This window comes from Pithys albifrons, chromosome 3 (genome assembly GCF_047495875.1).
Source record: "Pithys albifrons albifrons isolate INPA30051 chromosome 3, PitAlb_v1, whole genome shotgun sequence".
NCBI lineage: Eukaryota > Metazoa > Chordata > Aves > Passeriformes > Thamnophilidae > Pithys > Pithys albifrons.
The window spans coordinates 49,472,830-49,486,712 of NC_092460.1; the positions used below are offsets into that span (position 1 = coordinate 49,472,830).

Sequence of the window (13,883 nt, forward strand, 5' to 3'; positions counted from 1 at the left end):
AGGGCCGGAGGGTTACGCTCATTGCGCAGCAGGTTTGAAGAATACGGCCCGTCGCCTACGCGCCCGCAGAGCCCGCGGGAGTGTCGGAGGGGCTGGGGAGACAATGGCGCGACAATGACGGGACAGTAACGGGACGCGGGACCGCGGGGCGGGAGCGGCCTCTCGGGCCTCTGTGACGGCTCCGGCGTGTGTCTAGGTTTTCCCCTATTAGTTTAGTAGGGAGATCCAGACGCGGCGCCGGGGCTGGAGCAGAGTGACAGCGGCCATGATGTTTCCTGTCGCCAGAGCGCGAGCAGGCCGGGACGGAACTCCCCAGCTCAACCAGAGGCTCCTGGCGCAATGAAGGGATAGTCCATGAGGCGATTACGTGGCACAGGCCATAAGTTCTGTTGTCCCCAAACAGGGGCTGCGCTACCTGTGGTGCTTTCTGGGCTGTCAGGCTATCAAACCCCGAGTATATTGGCAGAAGAGAAGTGAGTCTCATTTCAGACCCTTGAATAAAAATAACAGCCTGGAACGACACACAAATTACCATTTCAGTTTTACGTGCTGTGGGTATATATGGCATGTGTGAGAAAGCAAAACGAAATCTTGGTGCTTAAAGTATTGGAAGACAATTGGGCCTTTCTTAGTGTGTGGTAGGGAGTAAAGTGACACTGCACTCACTGACACTGGGTACACTTGGCCACTGGACATGAATGTCTGGTGTGGGAAAGACATGCAAAGGACTAGACATTGCATTAAATGACAACGGCTGGTCCATTCCTGGCTCTCCCAGATCAGTCACCCTCCCTTGCCTTCATCTCTCCAGACTTTTCTCCACTGTGAAAAACAGTGCTTTACTTCAGGAAAAATACCAACTCTCTGTTAAGAAACCACTAAAGGAAGGCAAGCCCTCTAGGTCTGCCACAAGGAAAAGCCGGTCTACAGTGTCAGGCTTCTCGTGGATGAATCATCTCTCATTCTCTCATCTCTCATTCTAATTACTAGAGGACAAAATAAGACCTTCCCTTATAAGTATATAAACTGTTTATTTTAAAACAAGCCATTCCACGAGCAATGGAGGTATTGCAAACTGAATTGTTATTTTGTCCCCTGACACGCCCTGTTTCTCTCTTGATTCCCAGCTGCTCCTTTTGCCCCCCATGACCCACATCTCTGGCTGGTTCGAGGCTGTGCCTGTGCTCGCTGCCTCCCTCAGCAAGCCCAATCACAAGTGCCTTTCCCTCCTATCCAGCCACTGGATTTGTTTTATTCTTTTTTATATTGATGATGATAATTAATAGTAATCTTTAGTATTCTTACTTATATTAGAAGAATGGCAAGTCAATTATATAAAGTTTGTTCCTTTAGAGAACTAGACAAAAGGTTGAAAACATTGGGTTGCACCTGGATCATTTCTCTCATGAAAGACCAATGGAAATGTTGAGAGGAGAGTTTAATTCAAAGCAGCCAAACATAATCAGACCTCAGTTCTAATTCACAGTCTTTATTTTTAACTTTAATAAGAACAGTTTTAAAACATTCTCTCCAAAAAGTAAAAAATGTTAAATTAAAATGTAAACATAACCTAGTCAAGATAAAAATGGCTAAGAACGTGTTTTAAAAATTACTTGTTCTTCTACAGTACATGAGAATCCATGAAGTTCCTGGGTTGTTGCTCCTCCCACTGCCTTTTCCATCTATTTATGGCAATTTTATAACTGAGTTTATTCCAATTCTTCTCCATTTCACTCCATTAAATTTTACCACTTAGACATTCTCTTTGAAATAAACTAAGAAAGCGTATATTTAATTTCATGTGAAAGGACAGCTTTGATTTTCACAAAACATAGGAAAAGGATTGGAAGTTCACAAGCTTATTTCTCAAATCTTTGTCTGCTCAAAGTTCAATTGAAAAATGAAGACCTTAAATGAACCAAATTCAGTAAAACTGAACTGTACAGAGTTCATCCCAGTATTTTCACAAAAATATCTCAAATAGTTCCCAAAAGCTACAATTGCAGCCAGGCAGCTGGTGGCCTTTCACAAACCTCCATCCCAACTGCCCCTCAGTACATTTACACCAGTATTTTACCTATTCTTTGGCATCCCCAATCCCTCCAGCAGTTATTGCAAATGTGGCTTCATTTTCAGGCATTTCAGGGCTGGGGGAAAAAAAAACAACAAGAAACTTGTGGGTTTCTCCATGTTAAATGCAGTTGTGAATCTGTCCCCAAAATGCTGTAGGTGTAAATGACCTGGAATACTTCAGGGCCTTAGTAACTATGTGTGAACTGTAGAACATGATCAATATCATCAAGATCAGGAAATGTGAAATAATTGTGTCAGGAAAACTTAACGGTTCTCGAATTTTTCTGCCTAAGGACCACCAGTCTCACCAAACTATTTCATGGTATTCTTGAAGAGCTGAGTATTGAGTAGGATTTATGATGAAAAATTACATAATTTAATGTATGCATTGTGAAAGACAACTTTAGTTAGTTGTTTAATCTGTTCATTAGTTTGTCCTTCCAGATTTTCTCCAAACACACCATCCAGAAAGTTTCAGTGCCTTGAACTTTGTCACCTTATGGTTGCTCATAACATAAGACAGGTTCCTTGCTATGAGAGAAAGGTGATTTACCTGTCATAGATCTTTGCAATGCGCAGCTCCCCTCGCCCTTTCCTCAAACTGATCCTGGTAGTAGAGGCATGAGCAAGGATGTGGCCCCCAATGGGCTTTTTTGGATCTGCTTGAAAGCTGAATTAGCAAGAAAATTATGGTGATTCACTGTGAAATTTCCAGAGGTTAGTAGTGTGATTAACTGTCAGACAAAGCCTATTCAACTCAGTAATGAGTAATAAATAGGTAAATACATTTAAAAAGAACTTTAACACACTTGCCTCAAGATAAGATGTTCAGTGCTGGCATAATTTTTCCTCTCATTAAATTCAAGAAGCTCAAGAAATACTTACTTTAAACATCATATATAAGCTGCTTCAAAGGGAAATAGGATGCTTTTCCAATACTTTTTGTAGCTTGTTCTCTTTGTTCATGTTACAGTGAAATCATACCAGGCAGCAGATAAAGGTAAAAAACTGTAATTGCAAAAGCTGAGAGAAACTTGGAGGTGTCATCCATGAATGATTCCTCATACCAGAGGGACCAGTGACCAATCTGAACCTTCATTTCAGTGCCAGTTGCTCACACCATCTCAGTTCTCATCTCTGTTAAATACATATTACAAAACAGAAGAATTTTCTTAAGAAGTATCTTACGTCATAGTTGCTGCTGGGTCAGCAGTCATCTGGTTGGTTACAAACACGGCCACATTATATTCTGCAACAGAAAACAATGCAAAGAAGGTAGGCTACATCCAGTTAGAATTCCAAAATATTCTCCCATCCATGGTAAAAGCAAGGTTGCTGCTGAAGCACTTCAAATTTCAGATGAATGAGAAGCAAATATTCTTTATGGCTGATGGCTGCAGTTAATCAGGAGACAGCCCCAATTTGCTCCTGCATGGCTTCAGCTGTAATATGCCAAAAATGCACTTTTCAGAATTCCAGTGAAAAAGGCTTTCTCAGTTCTCTGTTGGCTGCCTGCCCTCAGCCCCCTCTCCCTCCCTTTCTCTGTTTGCCTTTTTTTTCTGCATGAAAAAAAAGCATTGACTCATTCCTCATCAACATTTCTGAGGCATTCCAAAGAGGAGGAACTCTATTCATCCTGTCATCATCCTTCAGAGCATTGCAAGGTCTTGGGAAAGCAGCAATGGGCACGCTTTTTTATCTCCCTGTGCCTTCATCCTTTTTTCTATTCTTTGTGTTTCTTTTGTATTCAGACTGTTGAAATTTGGGAAGACACTTCTCTTACAGGGTATTTGTCCAGTTCCACAGCCTATTCTCTCATTTAGAACTTGAGAGTATTTCTACAAAAACTCTAAATGCTGAAAAGTGCTAAAGTTTTCTCAATCTGTCATCTTGAAATAATACAGTATCAGTCTGATCTTTTTGGTAATTGACAGAGGTGTAAAGTGAGGAAAGATTACAGGGCCTGTGCCTGATTGATAATACACTTGGACTACTAGGTGGTTGTGCTACGAACTGCTCAGTGACTCCAGTCCATGTCTTCCAAATCTTGCAACGTTTCCCTCACCTTCTGATATTTTTTGGAGCCTTGACAGCATCTGCGCCAGTTTCTGTTGTCGTTCGGCCAACTCTCCACGACCACTGAAATCCACACGGAAAAGTGCCATTATGGAGTCAATGATCTGCATTGTAATTATACTAGATAAGTAAATATAGGGAAAGAAACAGGAAAACTTATTCTGAAAACAGTAAGCATGCAAACAAAAAAGTCTTGTACCAGTAGCTTGAAGATACCAGCTTCCTCATGGAACTTGGCTGCTACATAGTCAAGCAATTCCATCTGATGTTCACCTGGCAGGAAGGAGAGTTGCCAAGTGAAATTAGGACCAGAAAGAGCTCTGAAGAAACAAAAGCCTGATTTTTAAAATTCCACTTTAAATGTCTGCACTGTGTATATTTTCATTGGCAGCAGTTTTAAATCTAGTTTCCAGTAACAATCTACAATACCCAACAGTGCCTGTGCTTCTGCAGGCTCCAGTTTCCACTGCCCATCTCACAAAACTTCTTTGTGAAAACCTTCACAATGAAACTACGCATGAAGACAACTTTTTTTGTTAAGAACTGAAAAGCAATATAAACATTTCAACTTGAATTAAATGACATGCAGAAATTTTTTATATAATATTATTCATGTTTATACTGTACTTTCAAAGTAGAAGTCCCATTTAAAACTTCCTTGAAGTTCCTTCCTTGAAGCTTCCTTGAAGCCATTTAAAACTTCCTCGAAGTTTTAAAGCAGTGTCTTATGATAGAGTCCATTGGAGCAATTGGCAAACTGAGAACTATTAGAAAGGGTACCTTAGAGAAAAACCATAGATATGGTGTCAGTTGCAATAGTGTTCTTACTGGTATATGCACGTGCATAGAGCACGTTGTCCAGCATTGCCTCGTGGTCTACGTTGAAGCGATCAGCAATGTCACGCAGACGGTCTGGGCGGCTGACATCAGTCAGAGTTAAGGATTTCTCTTTGTACAAACTATGCCCTGAAAATAATGAAACTTATTCCAAAATAGAATTAAGGGCAGGGACTGAAAAAAAGAATATTTATTTTGATCCTAAAGAAGACTGACTCTCTTTCTTCACACTGTCCCACGTACTCTAAAGATAGTTTAGGGCTCACAATGGTAACTGGTTTGTGTTTAGGGTTTGTGGCGGGGGGACGACACATATGGGTATCTGTGTTCTGTGAGTTTAGCTGTGAGCAAAACCTGTTTATACACAGTCTGCCACAGATGTGAAGTGTTAAAAATAGTGTTTAGTACTTAGATAAATTTATCTTGAATAGAAAAGCTGCTGTCACCTGTAGGAGGCCTATTAGATCTCAAAAATCAACCAACCAATCCCCCCAAAAAAACCACAAAACCCCACAAAACTAAAACCACTAAACTCAAAAAAACCCACACACAAATAAAGCTGACTTAAAATAAAATCTGAATCCTAATTCTAATTTTTCCAAGTTGGATTACATCAAATGACAGAGGAAAAAGTCACTTTTTTGTGATTACATCAAATGACAGAGGGAAAAGTCACCTCTTTGTGGGCCACTATACATTGTGCTTCCCAGGATTTCTGTGCCAGTCATGTTTTACATGTACAAAGCTATTGGGTGATTCCTACTTCCATATAACAAAATAAACTGTCTTTCTAGTTCATCATACCTGTAGCTTTTAACACTCAAAAAGATACAAAGTGTTTTCAGTATCAATGAAGATAATCTTTCCACCTGTGTAGCCATTTGGTCCTGGGAGCTGAGCTGTCACTGCAGAGAATCATAGAAGATCAAAGTGAAAAAGTGAGAAAAAGACTTTCTTACTCTATTATTTTTTTAAAATCAAATACAATGGCTTATTTATATCACAAAGAACCACCAGTTTTAATCAATGTGGAAATCAGGAATATCTCAAGTCTTATTGCCATCTTGAGAATAAACTCAAGCCCCTTTTCTCAATTGGAGATCAGATGAAATTTAATAAATGGTGTCAAAACTGTGTTTTATTCAATACCATAACAAAATCTGTGTATTTTAAGGATATTATTAATAAGTTCTTATGCACAAGGCAACCTCTTAATCCTCTGCCCAAATTAATGGTATTGTTTCAGTACAGGTTTTTTCCCCAACTGTAACTCATCTGATCAAAAATTCTTTGGATATGATTTTTTCCTAATACACAAATAGTTACTGATTATGGGTTTAGTCTCTTTGGAGTCAATAAGCTAAAATATTCAACCCAGTGGTAATCATTCATGCAAAAGGGTATGACTCTGCTGACCATTAGGCTGTACTAACCAGAAGAGCCCTTATTTTTCCAGAACATACCATATTTCACTACACAATATAGGGTTTGTTTAAGGGAAGTTGCCTACCCAGTGTCTGGTAATTCCAGCAGCATTAATAGTTACATTGGTTATTGTCTACTACATCAAGACGTATCTCTGAGAAATCAGAGTCCTGCTGTGTTTGGCACTGCCCAAACACAGTGACTGCCAAAGTATTTGTTTTTCCAGTTGCTGACGGACAGTAGTGTCCCTCCAGTGCCCTCTCAGAATGTCCTACTCAGCAAAACCTCTGGAAACCAGGAACATGAAAAAGATACTGAGAGAGAATCTTTGCCCTTTTCTGAGCAATGCCCACCATCTACATGTGACCCACATTTGTGCCCTGCTTTTCCAGATGGCATGTTTCACTGGTTTCTCTAAGACAGTCTATTATTATCTTTTCTCTCCTTCGGGTAAAACTTATATGGATGTGAGCAGTACCAAGGTCTGTTACACAGTGTTTCTAGAAATAAAAGACTTTGACTTGTCTCTATGCGTTTAAATCTAATGCAGTTGTAAAGAATGGATTCACTGAGAAGAAACACCTCTCTCTTTTAAGGTATTACACCTACCACAAAGAGTGTGAGATAGCTGTGTTTTGCCTGTCCGGAACTCTGTCAAATAAAGAAAAGGAAAAAAAAGTCAGGGTTTCTTTTTCCAAGTTTGCCAGATTCAGGCATTACTGCAGTTAGAACCACTCTTACTGACAAATTTCACGTCTTTTTAAATCATTTAACTTCATTTTATAAATCATATTCTGTGCAGGAGAAATGTGTCACATGAAAAGCAAAATGTGAAATCCTTTAATTTGATGGTGCTTGATTGCTAAGGTCATTTATTCCCTTGTGTGGAGAAGTTAAAACCACATGGCACTTGTGGAAAGTGTTAACTGAGGACAGGTGGGGAAAGAAATGGTTGTGGATTCCATTGACCTGGGCCAGCTTAATTTTCAGTAAAATGATCAAGGAGAAGCTTACAAGTTTATCAGCCTCACTACATCAAATCATGTTAGTCTCCAGTTTATATTTTCTAAAGGGAAGAGTATTGTGTTGTCTTACTGTTGTTGAAGTGTGAAGCACAAACTAATCAAGTGTACTCTAATAGTAGCTTATTGTGATTTCAAAAGTCTTACATGAAATACAATGTACCCTAAATGTGCATCCCTCCTGTGGCAATTTTGTTACTGGTAAGGAGCACGTTGCACCACAACTTTGTGCTCTCAGTGATAGTGTTAATAATGCTATGTGGTGCTGACTCAGCAGGCTCCAAGTCTAGTGATTTACTCAGCTCAAACAATCTGCAAACAAATGAAGAGGGAAAATGGGAAAACACTAGAAGTATATTCTTTCTTCTTGCACTCATGCAGGTTCTCATCTTTGTGAGTACGATGTGGTAAATTTGATAAAAGTAATCTTTTTAAATTGAAATTTAAATTAAGTTTCAGTTCTTTGTTTGGTAACATTCATTCAATGTGGTTCTCTCACCTCCGAAGGCCTCAGTGATTGCCATGCTTTCAATCCCACCACCCAGAAGTTTACTGGAGAAAGGGAGAGGATTATGATAGTTAAACCCACAAAATCACAAGAGAAAAGTAAACAAAGAGACAGTTTTGCTACTTTAAGAAAAGTCACTTCTGCCCTAAAGCCCCTCACTTGATGCATTATGTGAAGGGCACTAAATGATCCCTGATTCATAAAGAATTAACTCCATCTTAACCTCCCTTTTTATGTGCAAGATATACACAGAAATTATAATTGGAAAGAAAGAAGAGAGAAAATAAAATTGGAAAGATTAAAGTCCATAAAAATAACTCAAAGGAGATCTTGAAGACTTCTAATTTTGACCTGAGACCTCCAGGTTGTTTTGACTAGGTAAAAAAATGATGATATCTTCAGGATTTCTGGATGCAAACTGTTTATTTACTGGGATTGTACCCAGTCCAGTTTCCCCTCAGAAAAAGAGTTGGCTTTGTTGCTTACTGATGCAGGTATCTTTGGGCCAACACCAGCTCCAAATGCAAGGGACCTACTTGTCCCAGCTGAGTATTTATTCCCTTGTATTTCTGTGTCTGATTAAGGACAATAAATATGATTACTGGAAACATCTGGATGAAGGAAGGATTTTGGAGGTAAGCTTACTCAAATTCCTGGCTGCCAGTAGAAATATGAAATACCATCTTTCGTTTTTCACTGTACTCAAAGGCAGTCAGGAAGCCTGGTTCCTGAGGAAGACCAAAGAGAACATGTTTCAGCTTTAACCTGAAGTGAAAGTGCAATATCCCACTTAAATGCATTTTCCCCACTCTAACCTCAGTCACACAAGTTAGGTATGGAAAATACTATCTGGTTGTTGTGAAGTATAAAGTATTATCCCATTTGAGTGAAAACAGAGTAATTTTCAAAATTATCTTGATGATATGATGCAGAATCTGTTAAGAGAAAAATTGCACAGCAATTTGAAGAGGACAGTGTAGGTTTAAATTCTCAGGAAAGTTACTCACAATAAGCTTGTTTGCGGCTTCTTTAATCTTGTCCACTTTGGCCTCTGAAAGCCCTTTTACATTGCACAGCGCCCGTCTTGTGGTCATCTGGATTCCTTTGATTGTGCAGATCCCAACTGACTTCAGTTTTTTAATATCTGCTACGTTCTGTAAAGAAATTTCCCCTCTGTGAGTACTCAGACAGTTAACAACTAGAAGGTGAAGTGAACTTTTGAAACATATTTCCTATACATTCATATGCATTTGTGTTTTCACCAAGAAAGAAACAAATTTGCACAGTAAACTCTTTATTGTGTAGTTTCTGACATCAACAAAAGAAAATTTTGAGTAAGATTGGTGTGAGGGATCAGGATATAGAGAACAGTTCCTGGTGGTTTTGAGAGAAAGGTGTCAGTTGTATTTACTTGTCCCTGTTCAGTGTCAGTTTTTCTAGATCCAGGTTAGTCATAAAGAATCAGTATGGATTATTTCAGATACCGTGGCGCCCATCCTAGGAAACCCTATAAAAGTCAGTCTGTCCTTGGCTCCTTAGCACAGATAATTCTTAAACCACATTATCTGAGGGTGGATAGTTGGCAGCTAATTTATGAGGATCATCAAAAGTTAACTTTAACTGCTGTGCTATTTCTTCATGTTCACAGTTATGTCCAGTTTAAAACACATGTATCTTCCAGATCTGACAGTTTGGGATGGAACAAGCTACTAGAGTTTTTCATAAATTGACTTCAGACATGTGACTTCAGACAGCATCCTACTTACACATTTTGCCTCCTCTCACCTCATTTTATGATTTTGGCATCACTGGAATTTAAAAGCAAGAACAGATGACTCACAAGAAAACAGGTGTGGGACAGTACATCAATTTACCATTTCCTGCCAAGATTTTTCTTTGAAACAAACTATGAAGTGGACATATCATCTGTTTACCCAGAGTGTGTGGGTGCACAGAGAATAAGGGAGGGGTTATGTGAGAAATTAGTTATGTTCATTTGGAAGCTTATTTCTCATCCCGTGATATGTGTGTATGACACTCAGCAAAGGCTGAGGGGTCACAGCACCTTAATTCCTATCAAACACCTTTGATCACTGAATCACAGCCTCAGTTGTGCTGTTCTGACTCTCTTTGTGGCCACACTGTCAGATCTAGCAAATATTTTCTCCTCTGCTACTCAGAAAAAAGTCTAAATCCACAAAATTATTTCTTCAAGTAAATTAATTTAGCAGATATGGGTCATCATATGTTCATTCAAAGCTTTAATTGGCACAGCTGAGAACAAAAACTTCCCCTGAGGTGTGGGAATAACCACTTGGAAGAAAGAAAAAAATGGAAAGGAGAACGCCCCTATTAAACCAGAAAAACGGCCTAAGCCATTATTCTTTATTTTCAAGACCTTTCATACATTCCTATCATTCTGTGAATGCTGTGCCTCATTTAGTGCTGACAGGTTAGGTTAGTACAGCTCCCTTCCAGCTCAGGTCAGCCTCTTTCATTATATGTTAAATTTTTAACACAATAATTTGTGTGTTTTTCCTGTGTAGCCCCATAGTTAAAGCTCCCAGTCATGTGATCCCTCTTCAGAACTCTAAAAGTGCCAATACAAAAAGCTGTCAGCAATTGCACTGCTGACATGCTCAGCCCAGTAGCTGTAGTGGCGATGATGACTCATGGTATCTGTGTCCTTCCCATCTGTGCTGCCTGCAGTCATTTAAATTAGAGTTAAATCTTGCATTACTTCAGGCATACCCAGTCTTTTATTTTGCTCCTATAACTGAATAGAATAAGATTCCAGTCCATGAGCCAGACTCCTAGACAAACATATAATAAATTCAAATAAATAGATGATGTTTATGTGGTACTTAAGATGATGGTAACAATGGTAGGAATTCATATTTGATGAAGAAAACTAACCACTTATTTCTCTAGCTACTAATATTTTCCTCACTCCTACTCTATCCTCTTGCTGAAAATAGTATAGCAACAATTGTCACAGTGCAATCTCACAGGCACCAAAAATGCAGGAGTAATTAGAAAGATTGGCAGGAACAGGAAATAATCTATCACAGTTTTCAAATAAATTAGCAAGCAGTTGGTTTTTCAAGAGTGCTAGGTGCTAAATACTTTGGGTGTCTTGCCACTTTATTTAGGAATCTGATGTGAATGAGATTTTCTAAAAATCTGGCTTATCACCAGAGGCAAAATTTGTCTCCACATGACTGAGTTAGAATTTATTGCAAGGAGGAATTTCAGTTCTTTGCATCAATGTTCATACAATTTTGGAAACAACCTTACAACTCCCCTCTTTACATGGACAACTCTGGGTGGTCAAGGGATTGCTAATACTTACAATTCCGTGCTTCTGTAGCAGGTCAATATCCTGAAAAAAGGATTCCTAAAAAAAAACAGCAGAAAAAAAATAGACTTTGTTTTTTCTTGTTATTAAATCTATCTCAGTCTGTGTCTGTTTCAAATTTGTAAACATTGATTGATTCTCCCCAATAACATGTAACTTCCTGGACAAATGAAATAAGCAAAGCCATAGCAAGCCAAAAATGCCTTAACATTTCCTACCACCTTCTCCATAAAGTGTAATTTCCCAGACAATGTGAATGTTGTGCTAATAAAACTTGTGTTATCGTCATCATCATCATCTGGAGTTTTTCTGCCAGAGTTTCTCAGTCTTTTCATGCTGATGACCATTCCTCAGAAGCATAAAATTTACTGATAGTCCCCTTGCATTTCATAGAAAAGCATAAAATATAAAGAAATAATGATAATCCCATTAAAAACTGTGCAGAGCTTATGAAAGGTTAATCAAGAGTACTTGAAGAGCCAGGCTGTACAGGGACTAAGAGAATGAGGTTTTCTTGGTAATAGCCTGGAACAAAATTTTAAATGCATCGAACACCCTGATGGTCTTTGGGGATCTCCTGTCCCTCCACTGATTTCTTAACACTATCAAATTACTTTCAAACAAAATTTGCTGCACATACTTTCCAACCAACCATAAATTTACCTCATCATCCTGGTATCCTGGTTCTTCTTGGACCACTTGATCCTCCATGGCCTTCATCTTGAAGGAGCAGGCAATGAAGTATTGATCCCTACTGGGAAATGCAAACAAAGACAGCATTGGGGAGGCAATAAATGAGTAAATTACTGGAAAAGGACTTCTAGGAAGTCTTGAAACTTGTCAATATGTCATCATATATGGATTTAAACTTGGATTCTGTTTCCAACTCTTCGTTATCTGACCGACCAGACCAAAAGGAGAAAATCTCCTGCTTTACTCTCACATGAACCAGTTTGGCTACAAAGAACTTCACAGGTATTAGGAAAAGAGATCTCATTTCCTTGTGAGAATCTTGGGTCAAAGTCTTGGAGGTGGGACCATTTGAAATTATTTATAATTATTGGAATGTATTCTGGTAAGAATGCTAAAGGCAGTCTGTATTTTTGTAACAAAAGTCAGCATAGTTGCAGACAGAATGGGTAATGGAAAGGCTGTGCAACAGCTCAGCTTCAACATCTTTATACGAGAGAAAACCCACAAAATAGTCCTACTGAAAAGGCAAAACCAGCCTAGTGATACGTATTGAGTATACTGTTAAAGCTGTGTTTGTTTCAAAGTCCTTGCTTCAGTTCAAAACGACCAATAAATGCTGAAGACATGCGTGTAAAGCCTGTAAGAAGGATGCTTGCATGAAGAGAATAAAAGAAGGGTAATAAAAATCTGAGGCTTTTATTACGCAAAAGCACATGCAGAGAGCTCATTTCACATTTTTTCATGGTCAACTTGCCATATCTGTACTGCACCACTGTTTCACTGCCTTCTCTGCATGACTTTCCATAGGCAAGGCCTAGAACTGGAACAGGCACTTAGTGATAACATGGTTTAATAAGAAGCAAAATATGACCTTAAATTTTATGAACACAAGAAAAATGAATACAAACTAGTTCCTTTGAAATATGATCTTACAAGCTCCTGTATCATTTTTGTGGTTTTGTAAATGGGTAAGTTGCCTCTGTTTTAATTGTGAGCTTATTTTTGCTGTTCTAGCTATGGCTGATCAAAAGGTTTGTAAACCACCTAATCCAGACGTGTGTATATATCTACTTGCTCATCCTTGTTAATAAAATCCACAAACTGTAAGATGGGCTCAGTCAAACAGAGCCCATCAGGATAATTTAGGCGAAATATCTGCAAAGAGCCTTTTTTTTACCTTCTAAGTGGATACTTAAGATCTGCCTAATTTGCTTGCAAGAATCTTGTGTATACAGAGGCTGGGAAAAGGAGAAATAAAATATTGGAATTTTAGTATGATCTTATTCTGCTAATATGTAAATATTCTTATAAACTCAGTTGGTTTTGGTAGTGTCAAGATATATTTAATTTCTATTTCACAATCTGACAATTATGGAATGACAAATGATGCCTTCACATAACTACAGCAAAACATTAATTAAAAAACAAAATATTTTTAAAAGCCCCTATCTTCAAATACGGAAGGAAGAAAAACAAGTAATGCAAAACGTATCAAAACTATATTACAATCCCCTTCTTAATTACAAACATCCTCCTGAAATGCAGATAAGCCTGCACTCAAATACACTCAGCAGGCCATGGGATCGTTGTGTCACTCCCTATCCTGAGGCAATTGGCGTCTCACAGCAGAAGAACAAGGCAGACCCAGACCTGTGACTCCCTGCAGGCTACGAGGGAAAAGGGAGAAATTACACCTCACCCTACCAAAGATTTAGGTAGGAACAAAATCCTCCTACTCAGTGGAGGGTCCTCCTGCTGCTGGTGTGTTGGCACACCTGGAGGATTTCAGTCACCACTGCCTGCAACGAAGCAGATAAAAGAATGAAAGTCTGAGGCAACAGAGCAAATCCATGAAGAAACACCAGCAGCCCTGGCCCCCCTCAGGTGCCGA

General features: G+C 38.9%; 1 protein-coding gene across 1 annotated transcript; it reads right to left on the reverse strand.

Moving 5' to 3' along the window:
• Positions 1-389: 389 nt before the first annotated feature.
• Positions 390-12,044, reverse strand: DMC1 (DNA meiotic recombinase 1). The gene is made up of 14 exons (XM_071549868.1): positions 11,963-12,044; positions 11,294-11,338; positions 8,949-9,095; positions 8,587-8,669; positions 7,933-7,985; positions 7,021-7,062; positions 5,819-5,891; positions 4,978-5,069; positions 4,349-4,422; positions 4,139-4,253; positions 3,262-3,322; positions 2,627-2,743; positions 2,078-2,147; positions 390-511 (listed from the first exon to the last, which is right to left on the reverse strand). The coding sequence occupies exons 1-13, from the start codon at positions 12,017-12,019 to the stop codon at positions 2,078-2,080; spliced, it is 1,029 nt and encodes a 342-aa protein (XP_071405969.1). The 5' UTR covers positions 12,020-12,044; the 3' UTR covers positions 390-511.
• Positions 12,045-13,883: the final 1,839 nt, after the last annotated feature.

Bases quoted from the DNA above. Each gene is read 5' to 3' on its own strand.
- DMC1 (XM_071549868.1), bottom strand. From the start codon at position 12,019: ATGAAGGCCATGGAGGATCAAGTGGTCCAAGAAGAACCAGGATACCAG. The intron at 9,096-11,293 runs GTAAGTATTAGC...ATTTCTTTACAG, and splicing joins TGCTACAGAAGCACGGAATT to AACGTAGCAGATATTAAAAA. The intron at 5,892-7,020 runs GTAGGTGTAATA...GATTCTCTGCAG, and splicing joins GCTATCTCACACTCTTTGTG to TGACAGCTCAGCTCCCAGGA.